We start from the raw sequence: 17,656 nt of genomic DNA, 5'->3' as shown, positions 1-17,656 counted from the left end.
TGATTGAATTTGAAATCTGGAATATCAGAAATACCTCTCCCTGTGCAGACAGAAGAATCCCTAATGATCTTCTGGACAGCAATTATAGAAATTCTTTCACTTACAACTGATGTTAATGCCTACTGCTTCAGACATGGAAGAGTGCTATTCTGCTAGCGCAGGAAGACTCTGGTCTTCCTGTCCCCTTCCTCCTCACTGCTTCTAATTAGCACTATGAAGAGATTACCTGCAACAGAGGCAAGAAAAGGAGTAATAAGAATGGGGGGGGGAGACAGAGAGAGGGAGGGGAGAGAGAGAGGGAGAGGGAGAGGGAGGGAGAGGGAGGGAGGGAGGGAGGGAGGGAGAGAGAGGAGAGAGAGAGAGAGAGAGAGAGAGAGAGAGAGAGAGAGAGAGAGAGAGAGAGAGAGAGAGAGAGAGAGAGAGAGGAGGTTTCTAATTTGCATGTCACTAAGTCAGTGCACTTACCATGGGCACCAGGCCCATAGGCTAATGGAAAGGAGAAGGGAGGGGCTCCTAAGGTTTTTGCTAGTTGGGATATACTAGTAAGATGGGCTCTGCAAATAGTCAAGCTCATTAATTTAGAAGCCAACTGATACAGCATACTAGTGATTCAGGATTTACTTAACATACATGAAAAGTATATATAAAAAAACCTATAAGCATGATTTCCATGTATCTTCATTCCAGCATTTGATACCTCATTAAAGGTTACCTTTATAATCACAAAATCTTAAGCTCTAAAAACTCACCAGGTTGTTGGGGCTTCATCATCTCCCATTTCACCTTCTTCTACATCCATTCCTTCTTCTCTATCCTCTGTATGCTGAATAAAACAAAACAAAACAAAACAAAACCCATTCTGTCATGAAGTAGTCCTTGAGCAAAGTATGACACACTATACAATTAAGTAATTTATATACTTCTACACAATTATTATTAGGGAAGTCTAGTTATAGTAACTGTTCAGACCTATAATCTTTAAGGCAATGGGAATATTGAATGACAAGACTAAACCAAGAGTAGTATGACAATAACATAACACTGCCATGTGTAAAGACACAAAGCCTGTCTTATTTTCCAAATATTTTTTGTCACTGAAACAAAGATTAAACTAATAATAATAAAGGATAGAAGCTAGCATGGGTGTAAGGCTGTAGGAGACAGACAGGCAGTCTTTACTTGTCACTGGAAACAGTACAAATGGATGTACCTTTTCTGTGAAGTAATAGTAGCTCTTAAAATGAAATGCACACACTGACTAAGGAGACATGCATGGTTAGCAATCATACATACAGTTAACTGTAATGGTAACGATTTCTATTAGAAGTTATTTGAGCTGCAGATGGTAACATAAGCTAGTATTTTGGAGGTGAAGGCAGGAGGATCAAGAATCCAAGGTCATCCTTAGCTACATAGTGAGTTCAAGATCAGCCTGGGCTATACAAGACTCTGGCTTCAAATTAAAGATAATTTGAATGTCTATTGACAAGAAATTATGGTACATCCATTTTGGAATCTAATCTGTAATTAAACTGATGTATCAGTTTAAAGAAGATGAACTTAAGAGCTGTATATATTATATCATCTTATTTGGGAAAAAATAACATTAGTTTGTACAAGTACTCCAAGTCTTGTAAGATTAGATGGAGACTATTAGGAAGGGTCATATGTACTCACAGAAAACACTTTCCCTCTATAATGTACCTTATGATTATGACCATAAAAGAGCTGAGCACAGCTTCTCTAACACCCACTATAACAGAGGACAAGCTACTCAATGACTCAACACCATCTAACTTTGGTTATAGTCACTATACTTTGTATTTTAAATACTGTTTGAAATTTTATTACTTACTATATATTAAAAATGAAGGGCCAAATGAGATTGCTCAGAAGGTAAATTCATCTGCTGTGCAAGCCTAGTTACTCAAATCTAACCCTTGGAATTCACACAGAGGAGGAATGATAGAACCAATTCTACACAGTTGTCTTTTGATTTCCACACACGCTCCACCCCCACATGTGTATGTATACACACTAATACATTTTTTTTTTAAAAAAAAAAATGAAGTTAAAGGTCTTCAAATTTTTGATGATTTAAGGGCCCCATTTATATTAACCATCTTAACAAAAACATCTAAGAATATTCTGTGAGAAGGCTTCTTATCAGTTTTACCTTCTGACCCAGGGTGCTTTCCTGCTCATTTGTATTGAAAACAGTGACGTTTTCCAGGTTGAACTGACTCTGTAAGTTAAGACCTATGAAAAAGAGATTTTTATGCAAATGCACTGTTACTTAAAAGTTGCATAAGACTATGACTTGTGCCACATTAACAAAACATAAAATACCAAATACCAAATAAGGAAATGGTGAAGTCAGAAATAAACACCACACTTGATTTTCAAATACTTTTTAAGATTTATTTTGTAGTTGCTGTTCTTTTGAGACAGGGTCTTCACCACACATTCCTGACTGTCCTGGAACTTACTCACGTAGACCAGGCTGGCCCTAAATGCATAGAGATCTTCCTGCCTCTGTCTCTCAAATGCTGGGGGTTAAAGGGATGTGCCATCATGCCTGGCTATACTTTACTTCTTAAAGTGCCTCTAGAATACTCAAATTTCTATAGAAATTATAGTAACAAATAGTTTAACTATTTTTCTGATTTAGGTTCTTAATATATAGCTCACATTGGTGACTCTCCTGCCTCTCAGTCTTCTGAGTGCTAAAAATAGGCATGTGCTACTATACCAGGCTGAGTTAGTTCTTTTTATTCACAACATTCAAAACAAAGTCACAGATTATAGAGTATTTAGAATTTTGCCAAACTATTTCAGTCTGAGACAATATAATAAATGAGTAAAAATATTACAAAGATGAGTAGATTATTTAACTGTCAGCAATTCGTTAAAAAATAAGCAGGTCTATTAGTGTTGGCTTTACCTGTGTAATCTCATTTTTTTCTGTTGCTGTTCATATAGGTGTACATGTACATGTAAGTTAGTATGTCCATATATCTTTCCTTGCTCTGCCTGCTGAGACGGTTTAGACATAAGTATATTGTAGGTCCAGATCTTGGCTTTAACTATCATTCTTAAATAAAAGGAACTAGGCTCTTTGGAAAAATGGGGGACTTTAAGGCTGGGAAAGGGAAAAATAGAGGAGCCTGGGTAATAATATATACCAAGAAAATCTGGAGGAGATCCCAGTAGCAGAAAAAGGAGTAATGTAAACAAAAAAAGTAAAGAATAATCTATGACATTATAACCCAAGGAATAAAATACCCACAGTTCATTTGGAAAGAGGTAGCTAAACTAGAAACAAGCCTTTGAGAAGGATATGGAAGGATAACCATTAATAAATGTAGAAAAGATGAGAAAATCATCATGATGATTCAATAATATTCACGTTAGGCGAGATCCACTGACAGATATTAGTAGGCAAAGATTAGGAAGAAAAGAAGTATCTGTATAGTCTTAAAATATCATCCTTCCTCATAAGCATTTTAGATCACAAAGGGAAAAACTAGCTCTACTATATAGAGACAAATAGGAGATACTATCTTAATTAAGCAATGAGTGATAACACTGCCACTACAAGGCATGTCAACATCAATTTCAACATGATGCTGAGAAGGAACATCAATCAATTCCCTCTGTGATCTTCAAAAGCCTAACTTAAATTCCCATCTGTCAAGTCACCAAAGATAAGCAAAACTAAGGGACTATCATTGAAGAGACAAGTTACATGAAAATTAAATATAATGTGGATGTGGATTCTGGAATAGAAAAAGGTAGGAATGATAAGTTGATGAAATTCAAATGCTGACAATGAGTGCTATGTCAGTATTGATTTCTTAGTGTTACAAACTGTATTAGCATTATACACTATTAATATTAGGAATGGTATTCAGATATCTATACTTCCTTTATAATTCCTGTCAGAAAGAGTCAGGTGTGATATTCTGTTGTTCTTTGAGTAGCTTTTTGGGCCAAAGGAAGGAGAAAAAAATATAATAAATGGAAAAATCTCATATCAAGCCATGTTCAGGCAACAGTGAAAAAATATTGTATACTAATGCCAAATTTTCTGGATGATGAAGACAGTAAAAGGCTCTGAACTTGGCTAGATAAAAGGGACCTTCACTGGCAGCAGTCCCTTTTTAAGGCACCATATACAAGCAATGAAAACCCTCTCTCGAAGGGTGGTGATGGTGCACACCTTTAATCCCAGCATCCAGAAGGCAGAGGTAGGTGGATATCTGTGAGTTCAAGGACAACCTGGTCTATGAAGTGAGTTCTAGGACAGCTAGGGCTGTTACACATAGAAACTCTGTCTCAAAAAAAAAAAAATCAACCAACCAACCAACCTACAAATAAACAAAAAAAGCCCTCTCTCAAGAAAGGTAGCCATTGTAGGGCTCAAAACCATTCTTTTCAAACAAAACAAAACAAAAAAACAACAACAACAAAACCCAAAACATAGAACAGCTATCAGACACACAGAGACAAGATACTCTAAGCAAAATAACCACAACAGATAGCTGAAACAGATTCACAAAAGTATAAGGTACTGAAATGATCAGATATAAACAACAAGAAATGCTTACCATGTTTTAAAACTAAAGAACAAACTTCAAAGTATCAACAGGGAGTAAAAAGCTCAAAAGTGAAAACACCTTCCAGAAATGAGAAGCCCATCAGACTACTCAGATGTAATGCAGGGACAGGTTACTATTCAGATAGGGAGGCAGGTAGGTAGCATAAAAGATGGAGGGTACAGTGAAGGAATAGATGATATTTAATTGGAGATGCAAAAGTAGAAAAAGAAGCATTTATAAAACGTGAAGGCATATAAAAATAGTGAAGGAAATCACTAAAATCTTTAGAAAGTGGTAAAAGTCGCCGGGCGGTGGTGGCGCACGCCTTTAATCCCAGCACTCGGGAGGCAGAGGCAGGAGGATCTCTGTGAGTTCGAGGCCAGCCTGGTCTACAAAGTGAGTCCCAGGAAAGGCGCAAAGCTACAGAGAAACCCTGTCTCGAAAAACCAAAAAAAAAAAAAAAAAAAAAAAAGATGTCATGAATGACAATAGCTCTGGTTTTTTTCTTTTTTTTTTTTTTTTTGTGTGTGTGTGTGTGTGTGTGTGTGTGTGTGTGTGTGTGTGTGTGTTTGTGTGTGTATTTGTCAACGTGATGCAAGCTAAAGTCATCTGAGAAGAAGGAACCACAACTGAGAAAATGCCTCCATGAGGCTGACCTGCAGGCAAGCCTGTATGGCATTTCTCAATTAGTAATGAATGGGGGAGCGGCTGGGGGCCCAGCCCATGGTGGGTTGTGCCACTCCAGTCCCAGAGTATGTGAAAAAGCAAACTGATAAGCTAGGAGTGGTGGCGCATGCCTTTAACCCCAGCACTCAGGAGGCAGAGGCAGGCAGCCTGGTCTACAGAGTTCCAGAACAGCCAGGCTACATAAAGAAACAAACAAAGCAAAAGTAACTTAATAGCAATTAATTAAACAAAAAATGGAAACAAAGAATAGGCCTATATTATGAAATGAAATACAGACAGGATAGTTCATACCTGCATATATTACTATGATTCAGTAGTACACTGTTAACAAACTTTGAACTTAAGATTACATATATCATAGCTAGGACTGGTATATTTACAAGAAAATAAAGCAATTGTGTATGCTTTCAATTTATTATGTTAAATTTTCTTATTAAGACAGATCTTACTCCAATAAAAACTGGAAGTTTTCCTTGCAAAGAATTTAATGTATAAAAGCTTACCTGATTTCTCGGATAGAGGAAAAAGCCTGGCCAAAAAGAGTTGAATTCGTCCACAGAAGACTGTATTCTGAGATTTAGATAATCTTCTGAGGAGATCTAACAATTCAGAAATGAGTAACACAGAAGAGATCATTCTATGTTTATTGCATTCACATCTTAAGTTTGAACTATTTGTTCAGTATTTTTCTAAAGCAAGGGTTCCCCAAGTGGAAGTAGAAATCATTATCACAGAAAGTACCATAAATTAAAAATAAAAGTTATGTGGACAAGATCAATGTAAGTGAATGATCAGTTTTAAAATATAAGACTGCTAACTTAAAAACAAAGATCCTAGCCGGGTAGCCATGGAGCACACTTTTAATCCCAGCCCTCGAGAGGCAGAGCCAGGTGGATATCTGTGAGTTTGAGGCCAGCCTGGTCTACAGAGCTGGATCCAGGACAGACACCAAAACTACACAGAGAAAGCCTGTCTCGAAAAACCAAAACCAAACAAATAAACAAACAAAATCAAAACAAAAACCAAACAACAACAACAAAACCCCAAAGATCCTAATCTACTTTTTAAGACATTTTCACTGGTATTTAATAGATGACCTATTTTTATGGTCACATTCACAGTTTTAATAGCAATAATTTAATACTGAATTACTTACCATTGCACATACGTAGTAAATAATTTTTGCCAGCAGAATAGAATGTATTCTGAAATTAAGACCAAAATTATTACTACATTTTGGAAGTTGTCCACTCCCTTCAATAAGACATAAAAGCACTAATGAACAGGATTCTATTTCACTATTTTCACTTATTTCAAAGCATTTTCAGTGAAATGTCTTTGGATATGCAAGACAGCATGGCACTGAATAACTTGTAAACGTCTAGAAGTGAGTGTGTTTGCTTTATCTTTAAAAATATGCTTTACATTTATTCATTTTATTTTTTATGTATGAGTGTTTTGCCTGCATGTATATATGTGCACTACTTGTGTGCCTGGTGTCTGTGGAGGCTGGAAGTGGGCATCAGATCCCTTTGAACTGGAGCTATGGATGACTGTAAGCTACCATGTGTGGGTGCCTGGAATTAAATACAGGTTCTCTGAAGGAACAACACATGCTCGAAACTGCTAAGCCATCCCCTAGCCTTCTTGATTTGTTTGAGATAGGTTCTCTTTGTGTAGACCAGTCTAGCTCAGAGCATAGCTTCCCTGTCTACACCGCATAAGTTTATGACTCTATGCCTGATTGAAAGTATGTACTTTCAAGTTATTTTTACTAATTAAGTCTTGCATTTCAAATTTTTCTCTACATCTGATTCTTATTTGGTTCTTCCAAGAAAATACAGTATATAATTCTTTCATAGGGAAAAATTTTTGGCAGCCACCAATATTAGAATTGTTAGCAAATAAACCCCAAACTAAACCATCTTCTGAATTATATCTCTATATAGTATTAATAGGAAAGGAAACCAAGGCACTTACTGACTTCCAAGTAGCAACATTTTTTTCGACAAAAGTGAATATTGTGTCACACTGATCCAAAGGCAGGCAGTCCAAGACATCTCCCAACAGCACGAATGGTGTGGAGGCAGTGCAGACACCTGCAGTGAGGCACAAGCCAACGGAGTTTCTGACACTGTCAACCAGCCCAAAAGAACTCTGTGGACCAGTTACGTCACAAAGTAATGATAAAGTAAATGTTACCATGTGTCTCCAAAACCAATGTCAGTAAGAAACAGAAATAAAGAGTCTTCCTTAAGAAAAGGCCATTTAGACTGGTTAAAGTTCTTTTATATCTCTACTCATTTTTCCTTCTGCTTAAGGTCATGGGTACTTAGTAACACTTTTTTTAAAAGTAGCCAACTGTATATAGTACGTGGAGAAAAAAAAAATCTATGTAAATAAAGTAGGTCCAGAAAAGGGAAGCTACTTCCAGCTGTACTCAGCACTGATATGATCACATCTTGATTGTGATGTGAAGAATACTGCCTAGAACCAGGGTAAGCAAAAGGGAGCCAATTTCAAACCAATATAAGGTTGATGTCAACTTAACTGTTGAACAAGACCCAACGAACTTCATCACAAGGTTTGGTCTGGCAAAGGCTGGACAACAACTCATTAGGGTCACTACAGCAGGAAGACAGGCTAGACTTAAAATCCTATGACACTTACACTGTGATCTTACACTGTGTACCCTAAAATTTTAAAAGACATATTTTTTGCCCCTAACTGCAGTAGAATATGTTATGTTAACTCATTTAATATTTATAAAACCTGAAAAATGTTTAGGTTCTATTGCCAAAGATTCTGAGTCAGTAGAACCTGAGAATCCCACTTAAAGATTAAAGTTGGCTGGTGACTCTAAAGGGCCGGTAGGTATGGGAACCAGTGGATGCAAGTGGTCATGTCAGAGGAGCAGCAGGTGGCAACTGACTTCAGGGGATCGGCCCACCAGGAAGCAAAGCTCTGATGGGTAAATCTTGGATAGGAAAGGGCTTTGGCCCCAGAATGTTTCTTGCTACTGCTGTGTTTTTACATGTCTGTCACTGCCATTTTTCTCTGGTATCTGGCATGGTGTGAATGGGTGTGGGGAGATCCCCACTGCCTTTAATGTAGTGTGATTATCTCATGAAAATATCCCATTCTACTGGGCATTTGTACCTGTGGAGTATTATGAAGATTATTTCCTCCTAAGCTGTACTGTTTAACTGAAGCAATGATTTTATATAGTAATAGTGTTACTATTTAAATAGGATTTTTAATAAATACAGTAAGAGATTATGATAGAGGTTAGCTTAGTGGGAAAACTAATATAGGTAAAAGCAAGATATGGTGTTACCACCACCCCTGATAAAGCAAGGGCTGCAGAGGACAGAAAATAAGAGCAAGGAACTGTCACTCAGCTATTTTCTCTTGAAGAGCCATATAGACTGTACCTTAGGTTAATAATTAAGAAAAAAAAAAGCTGTGTCCCAGAAGCTAAGTTAGCTTAAGTTCTTTTGTGGGGGGTGAGGGGTGGAGATTTTCAAGACAGGGTTTCTTTGTGTTCCCTGGCTGTCCTGGAACTCACTTTGTAGACCAGGCTGGCCTCGAACTCAGAGACCTGTCTGCCTCTGCCTCCCGAGTGCTGGCAGCTCAAGTTCTTTTACTCTTTATGTTGAGGGATGTGTTCATGAGTTTCAGTGTGCAACATAGCTGAAACAAAGTTTTTAGAATAACTTAAGGTTAGATTAAGATGTTTTTATTAATGGCTTTAAGGTTAAAAAAGAAAAATCCTGGAAAACAATTTAAAGGCATACTTCAATAGCCGAGCCAGGGACCCGTTGAGGTCAGAGAACAAGAACAATGACAGCCTGGTTATTGCTGGCTGATGTACCTTGTTTCCTAAGATGGGTTGGTGATCAAGGGTGATGATTAATTCCTTCTACCTATTTCTGCCCTCAGCTTCCTGATATAAAAAAAAACGGTTGATGAGTGTGTATGCACCCTGAGGATTTAAAATAGAACTGACTGTTTTTCATATATAAAAGTTTAGATTTGTGATTCTTTAAAGATTTTTTTATAGGATTCTCTTGAGATAAATAATAAAGTGATTGATCCTTTCTTTGTAACTACAAAATACAGCCTGCCAGCAAAAGAACTGGCTGAGAAAAATACCTTGTTTGCTTACATTCTGTTAATCTATAACAAGTTGCCTGGGTATGAATGTATGTGGGTTCTTGGGACAACTTGTTTTTCACCTGTAATATGTAAAATGTTTAATCATGTAAGGGATAAGGAAGACATGTTTTTTTTTTTTTCACTTGTATTCATTGTAATCATTCCCTTAAAAATAGATTGTAACCACATTGTAATTTTTCTACTGCTTAAGATTTTGCTGGGGTATATAAGCTGTAAGGGAAAAAAATAACATTAGTTAGAAGGAAGACATCAATATATCCAGAAAGGATACATCAGGATAGAGATAAGAAAAGAAACAGAGAACTAAGAAAGACCCTAACAAGGGTGGAGTGGGGGGGGAAGAAATGGAAAGAAGGAGAGAGAGAGAGAGAGAGAGAGAGAGAGAGAGAGAGAGAGAGAGAGTGAGTTTGTGTGTGTGTGTGTGTGTGTGTGTGTGTGTGTGTGTGTGTTCCCTTTTTTGCTGGCCCCAGAGAGTTAAGTTTAGTCTCCCTTGCTGGCCCCAGAGAGTTAAGTTGTACTCCCTCACATAAAAAAGTCAAGTTGAGTGATTAGTCCACAGACTCCATTGGATCTCCCTCAATCCCTGAGCTGCTAGAGGCTGGTCCTCACAGCAACAATGGGTGATAGTGTTCCAGAACCTTCAATCTATATCCCAGCTTTTGTAACAAGCTTTTTATCTTAGCCTTGGTTATAAACATCCCTCTCCAGTTCCTAAATTCCAAGTTATGCTCATGCTTTCATGTTTTCATTAACAGTATTTCTTTTTTTCTGCCTAAATATTTCTCTTTATTTCATGGCAAATTTCAATGTCATCTTTTAAAACAGAGTAAATGATAGCTCAGCTAAAAAACCAAACCAAACCAAACCAACAAACACCCTGATATTTTTGAGTAGACCACCTTATCCATGCTTCCTAAACACACAGTATATCAACCTACTGAATAATTTAGCATATCCCAATTAATCACCATGGTAGTATAGAGTGTAAGCTCATTTATTATCACATTTATTTTATTGTGTGTGCATATATGTGTGTGGGTGAGCATGTGTGGAGTTCAGAGGACAACTTGTAGGAGTTGGGTCTTCTCTTCCACCATGTGGACTGAACTCACATGTCAAGCTTTGGCAGTAAGTGCCTTTCTGTGCTGCATCATCTTGCCAGCCCATAGCCTTTAAAAAGCAGGATCTTTTTCCTTTAATATTTCAGCCATTAAATGTTTGACATTGAATACAAGTTCAATAAGTATCTGTCAAGTTGAATTAAATATATTTATGGACAATTTGAAACCATGAAACATAAAGTACCAATATAATCTCTCTCAAAAATAAACTGCAGAAAACTGTATTTAAGCCTTTATTTGCAGCTTAAGTTGACATGTCCTCATTTTTCTCAGTTAAAGTTCTAGGTACAGCCTTCTCAATTTGTAGTAAAACCATCAACAACCTTAAGTGAATAACAAGTTACTGAACTAAGTACACTGAACTGAGAGGACAGGGTGAGAAAACTGTTGGGGACTCATCTAAGTATCTGAATGAATGAACAGCTTACATCAAAGTTTAATAAGTACAATCAGAAACTAGGAAATGAGATTTACAAAACAGCCCACTGTGGCACCGGGAGCCATTTTTACCTTGTGCGCTCCAGGTCTATAGAGAAAAATATCAGGATAATATATGATATGAGTGATACTTAACTGATTAAAAGGTCATTTCACATGTATTATTTGAATTAATCAAATGAAATTTGAACCAACAGGGTTAAATAATGCTGAATTAATTCTGAAAATATTGAACAAGCTACTATCATGTGTCAGGCACTATGTGTTTACTGTGTTTAAAGTCTCTTAAACCATCTGTTTGGAGCCCGGGGCCTATGCAGGGACACTTTGCTCAGCCTGGGTGAAGGGAGGAGGGGACTGAACCTGCCTCGACTGAATCTACCAGGCTGAGCTGAATCCCCAGGGGAGTCCTTGCCTTGGAGGAGATGGGAATGGAGGGTGGGTTGGGGGGAGGGGGGGTGGGAGGAGGGAGGACAGGGGAATCCGTGGCTGATATGTAAAATTAAATTATATAAAAAAGTCTCTTAAACCAGTCCTGTATTTCTGATATATTTTTTACAAAAGATTTATTTTATGTATATGTGTGTATGCCTTAGTGTATGTGTGTGCACCCCATGTGTGCAGGTTCTTGCAGATGCCAGAAGAGGACTTCATATCTTCCAGAGCGGGAGTTACAGGTGGTTATGAGCTGCCTGACATGGGTGCTGGAGACTGAATCTGGGTCCTCTGGAAAACAGCAAGTGCTCTCAATTACTAAGCTATCTCTCCAGCCCCTGCATGTTTTTTGATTATTTTATTTGAGACAGGGTCTCACTATAAAGTTCTGGCTGGCTTGGAATTCTGAGATCTATTGGGCTCCGCCTCCCAAGTGCTGGTATTAAAGGTATGTACCACCATGCCCAGCAAGATTTATTTCATTTTTATTTTATGTGTTTTGCTGGAATGTATGTATACTGCTAAGGCCAGAAAATGGCGTTGGATCCCCTAAACTGGAGTTACAGTTGTAAGATCCATGTTGGTGCTGAGAACTGAACGTAGGTCCTTTTGCAAGAGCAGCAAGTACTCGTCAGCCCATGAGCCATCTCTCCAGTGCCCTACTGCTGCATTTTTAATAGTTCCCTGCCTGGCTGTTTTGTGTCTGCCCCAACCCAATTACTCTTCTAAAGCTGTCTGTTAGCACGGAATATAACAGCCTTTAAGCTAACCCATATAGCTTGCTTCTTTTGCCATTCTCATTTCATACAATTTTCTAGCTATGCTGAATGTGGCCTTTGTATAACTATTTCCTTCTCTATTTCTGGCAAACTTAATTCCTCATGTCCTACTTATAGGCTGGAGCTTCCTCTTTTTTCATTTTGTTTTAATTTTAGGGGACTGGGGTCTTGCCCTGTCTCAAATTTCTGATTGTCCTGATTCAGGACAATCTGCCTTATAAACAGAGAATTATCGGTTATGTGTCACAAATCTTAACCCATCTTCCTTTTAAAATCTCTCCTGCTTTCTTTAGATTTTTAATTTAGAGTCACTTTCACTTTATTATTCAACACACTTTAACCACAACACTTACAGCACAGTAAGACAGTCACACATTTCTTTCTTCCATTACCCACTTGATCCTTATAGGTGGGCTCTGTGATTTAGGTGCCACTGAATCTCTAAATTTTAACTTCGCACTAGACATATAATAGATGTTCAGTAAGTATTTACATGTGATTAAAACACTCAGAAAACAAAGCAATTGCAAATGTGCATGACATAACAAAGACAAGAAGTAAGTATGAACTGAGTTGAAATGAGTAGGAACAAATCCTTAGCAAAGGTAGGAGTCAAACAATGAACAAGGAGCTGGGAATGTAGGTCAGTGGTGTAACAGCCTGCATGAAGCCCTAGGTTTGGTCTCTAGCACCACACATAATGAACAAAACCAGACAGGGGTAGAGGTATGCAAGAGGCTTTAAATAAAACAGGTCATAACCAGGGCAACTTTAAAAAACAAACAGAACAATACTTACTTTCAGTTACTCCCCCAATAGCAAGAGAAATAATAGCTAAAACGTTCTCACACGCCGAATGATTTATCTACCAACAGAGAAACAATTTTATTTAGGAGTAAGAATTCAGACTAATTTGTTTACAATAAAGACAAGTTCTCTGAATTTAAGCAGTCATACAGGAATAAAATTATCTTATATAAAGTTATTTTCTAAGATGAAAAAATATGAACAGACTATATAGAAGTATGTCAAGCAGTAAAGAGTGATTCAATCAAAATCCAACAGTCTTGAAAAAATGATAACTTTTATATGACTAAGACTTATCGGGTACAGAAGTACCAAGGCTGTGACTAAAATCAACAGAACAGAACAAACATAGGACCTGGACTTAGTCCATAGGCTGAGGATCTTCTGTAGGGAGGTAGCGTTAGGTGCTAAAAAGTCACAACAGTGAGTGTCACTGAGTGATCACTGTGTTGTGTTACACAACACTAACAGAATGGTATTACTCTTTTTAGAAATGAATCTGAAGCTCTGAAAGGAAAGGGACTGTCTCAGCACCTCACAACACAGAAGTGATTAAATCTAAAAAAAAGGAAAAAATTGGTCTGACCCAGAATTATCTGAGAAAAAAAGGGGGACACTACATTATGGCCATCAGAAGAGACTCTACCACTATGGGAGAGTTCCGCTTGACCAAAAATAAACTGTTTTTCTTTTGTTCAGGAACCCTGCTATAGGCAATATTTAGATTTTTTGTGGTTAGATTAAATTTCTCTACCAGGGCCAAACAAGCCTTGGTTTTTAATGTATGCTTATGTTTGAGGAAGATCTCACAAGAAAATGAGGACATGGAATCCTAGCTCTATGCTTAACATACCTGGACTAGACTACTTATGCCATTTACAGTGTGTCACTATTTACACAGCAAAAGTGAGTATCTACTTTTAAAACTACATTTTAAAAAGTGTATTTTATGTACCTGTGTGTGCTCCTGTATGTGTATGGAGGTCAGAGGACAACTTGTAGGAGTCCTCTCCTCCCAACATCTAGGTTCTAGAGATCAAAGTCAGGCTATTAAGCTCTGTAGCAGGTGCCTTGAACCTGTTGAGCTAACCTTCCTGGGTCAGTCTTTACTTCTTGTTCTTTAAGACTGCATGTCAAAACTTTTCTTATCATCAGAACCTTAAACTGTACCTGAGCTATCAAGAGCCTTAATCAGGACAAACTCCTGACTGTTAACCTAGCTTCAAAAAGGCAGAATGCTCATGCTCAGAAAGAAGATGTCATGTTTAAATACCCATTCTAATAATAAAGCAATTTTCTAATAACATGGCTTATTAACTGGCCAGCAAATTTTAACAACAAATAAAGAGGAAAAAATACTTACAATTTCTTCTTCCAGAACACCTCTGAAAGCCTGGTCAAGGGTACATTTTTTTTCATTTTCACTATTAAAAACAACAACAACAACAACAAAAAAACCCTTCATTTCACAAATAGTTCACTGTAAATATAAACATTTAGGAAGTCCTTTTTCATGGACAATGATGCTTTACCTGCCAGGTAATTGACTGAAGGCATTCAACAATGGCTTGATATTTCTGTTATTCAAGGCCTCTCTGGTTGATTTCTACAAAAATAAAAATGACAAATAAGTAGAAAGTTTTTGTTTGTTGTTTATGAAAATTTACCATTCATCAATTATATGTGTAACTTAAAAACATGTTTTTAACTGGGAAACATTTGCTGCCAGTCATTTTTAGTAACCTTTATTTCTAATGCCACTTAATGATCCCAATCCTTGTTGCTTTAAATCTGGCAAGAGCTCCTAGATAGACATTGGAATCACAGGCTTCCCTTTCTTATGTATTATTACATCCATACAAGTTTCCTGCTTAAAAAAAGGTATGGTACAGCATCCTGTAACCAGCACTGGGGAAGCAGATGCCAGTGAAGGTCAACCTGTATCCTCTGAGTTCTAGTTGAGCCTGGGTTGCATAAAAATCCCTGTCTAAACAACAAACCAAACCCCAAATCTTTACATGGTTCTTTAATTGCATGTTTTGGTTTTGAAATTTTGTGGCTCCCTTAAGAACCTCTGGTGACATTACTCTACAGTTATCAGCCTTCTCTCCCACTCTCTATAAACACGCACTGAAGTGAGGCAGTGTTTAAAAGTCATTTCCTATGAGCCTCATTTCAGCATGCTCATACACTCATGTGTTCTCTCTAACTGTGCATTCGAAGTCTATACATTTCAGACTCAGCTCAATGCCTACCTCTTCTGGGATTTTGTTCACCCAGCACAGTACCAGGAAAATCTAAGCAATGAGTAAATAAATGATGGTCTTAAACTCATCATTTATTATATGAATACATATATATATATATATATATATATATATATATATATATATATATGAACTTTATAGAGGACAAAAATATTGCAGTCATTGCAAAGCCATCCTGTTACACTACAAAGGCTTCTATCTGTACAATAAGTGTCCATTCCTGGCTCCATCACCATGTAAGTGGAGTCACTGGGGGACCATTCCTTGCTTTTGTTTCTCCACCCTTACTATTATCAGTGGCAGTGGCATTGCATGGACACTTGTTAAAAATGCAGAATCTCTGGCCTCCACTTTAGGCTTAATAAGTATCTTCATTTCACGAGATATCCAGGTGACACCACCATACAGCAAAGCTTGAGAACCACTGTTCTAAGCGATCTACAATTAAACAGTGCAATAGTTCAGTGGTAGAGTTCTTTGCTTGGCATGTTCTATTCCCAGGACTGAGAGAAAAGGGGGAAAATGTTCCTTTCAGGGATACTGTAACAGAAGAAAATGTTTCTAATGACGTGAGCAAGGCATAATCCCTCAAAAGCAAACACTGGGCAAAGCAGAAAACGACTTAAGATACTACTGATTATGAAGAATCTTTTTTCCTCTCACATAATTTTCCTTCTGGTATCATTGAAACCACCTAAACACCATTAAATATCTAAGTTGAAACGTGCATGAACACTTAGTACAAATGGTAGAGATTATGGAACTAATAGTTTGTAAAAAGTGTTCTTCGTGCAGTGGTGGCACACGCTTTTAATCCCAGCACTTGGGAGGCAGAGCCAGGCGGATCTCTGTGAGTTCAAGGCCAGCCTGGTCTACAGCGAGCGAGAGAGCGAGCGAGAGCGAGAGCCAGGACAGGTACCAAAACTACAGAGAAAGCCTGTCTCGAAAAAACAACAAAACAAAACAAAAAGTGTTCTTCATACTTATATTGCTATGATGGGCAACAAGAAAAGGGTCAGAAAAACGAGAAGTCAGTCCATTCAATTTGGTTTTCTGAGGGTGTTTTTTTGGGTGTCTTAGTTTCTATTTCTAGCTCATGTACCAGAGGCAAGAAAATACCCATTTTCGTGTTATTCTAACACATAAACCACCATCATCAAAGTGTTTCCTAAAAGCTCAACTACCCTTCCCCAAACAGGCAAGAACGGAACAGCTGCTAGTAACCCTTGCCGAGGTGATCAGTTTGTCTCTTCCCGTTTAGGAGCTCCCTATCCACCCCTGGATGAAATGAGCAAGGCTCAAGAGGCAAGAATTAGGTGCCAGATTAGACACCTGGTAGTGTAGGAGGCGGGGCGGGAACGCTGACTTCAGGGCTCCTGCCCGAGACACCTGCTCCAAGCTAGCAGAGGAGCTGGTGCTGACGGAGCTGGTCTGCGGGTGAGCTCTCCACGCTCGCTCGCTCGCTCGCCCGCCCGCCCGCCCGCAGACGACCAGGACCAGCGGTTTCAGGACCGCCGGAGGAGGGGCAGAAGAGGACCCGCCGAGGTAGCTAAAGCGCCTTTCCCTGACTGTCAGTTCCGGAAGGGGCCAGAAGCGGACCAAGCAGCGTACATCCTCCGGTCTCTGGGAAATTTTCAGGGAGAGAAAGAGGAAGAATAGCACCGGGTCGGAACCACGGCCTCCATTCCCCCGCAGCTCACCGTAAACCGCGTCCGCGCCTCGGGCAAACTAAAAAGCGCCGGCGTCGGAGACATCTTCTTGCTTGCGCGTGCACCAAGCGGCAGCGCCGGGTGATGACGTCAGGCTAGGAGCAACGAGACGGCCGGGCACGGCTAGAGCGGTCGGTGAGCGGAGGGGCTGGGCCGTGGGTGAGGAGCTCCGGTGCGGCTTGGCTCAGTGGCATGACGCATCGGCTGGGCTCGGGGCGACACTGGGGTGGCGCGGCCTTGGGTGCCTCGCGCTGTCAGCTCTGCTCCGGGTGCAGACCAGGCTGGAGGCTTTCCCGGCGGGTAGTGCCGCCTCAGGGGCGGCGCCGGAAGGCAGTGGCTCGCCTGTGGAAGCCGTGGCGCTGACGCCGCCCCCCGCCGCGGGCTTCCTGGAAGTCTGAGTGCCAGAGTAGTGACAGGTTTTGGGTCTGTCTGACAGCTTGGTGGTCCGTGGGTCCTGTAGCTCTGGGAAGCAAGAGTAAAACCCGTTTCACAGAGCTGTTGTAATGAAGTGACTGGAAGGAAGTGTGAATTGTAGACTCATAAGTAGTTATTTTATTTTTACCATTATTTTGAAGAAAGGTCTCCCTAGCATCTCTTACTGTCCTGGAACTCTCTATGTAGACCAGGCTGGCC

The 17,656-nt window shown here is 39.1% G+C and overlaps 1 protein-coding gene across 1 annotated transcript in view; it reads right to left on the bottom strand.

Moving 5' to 3' along the window:
* The window catches only part of Thoc1 (THO complex subunit 1), a 44,050-nt gene extending 26,714 nt beyond the window's left edge, over positions 1 to 17,336 (bottom strand). The window contains exons 1-9 of the mRNA XM_006994200.4: positions 17,015 to 17,336; positions 14,580 to 14,653; positions 14,411 to 14,471; positions 13,039 to 13,105; positions 7,269 to 7,387; positions 6,445 to 6,493; positions 5,792 to 5,887; positions 2,177 to 2,259; positions 750 to 823 (exon numbers count right to left, since the gene is read on the bottom strand). Of these exons, the coding sequence (XP_006994262.1) occupies positions 750 to 823; positions 2,177 to 2,259; positions 5,792 to 5,887; positions 6,445 to 6,493; positions 7,269 to 7,387; positions 13,039 to 13,105; positions 14,411 to 14,471; positions 14,580 to 14,653; positions 17,015 to 17,068 (677 nt within the window). The 5' untranslated portion in view covers positions 17,069 to 17,336. The remainder of the gene's footprint in view (positions 1 to 749; positions 824 to 2,176; positions 2,260 to 5,791; positions 5,888 to 6,444; positions 6,494 to 7,268; positions 7,388 to 13,038; positions 13,106 to 14,410; positions 14,472 to 14,579; positions 14,654 to 17,014) is intronic.
* Between the last annotated feature and the right edge of the window lie 320 nt (positions 17,337 to 17,656).

This window comes from Peromyscus maniculatus, chromosome 19 (assembly GCF_049852395.1).
Source record: "Peromyscus maniculatus bairdii isolate BWxNUB_F1_BW_parent chromosome 19, HU_Pman_BW_mat_3.1, whole genome shotgun sequence".
Lineage (NCBI taxonomy): Eukaryota > Metazoa > Chordata > Mammalia > Rodentia > Cricetidae > Peromyscus > Peromyscus maniculatus.
This window is presented reverse-complemented; position numbering and strand designations above follow the sequence as displayed.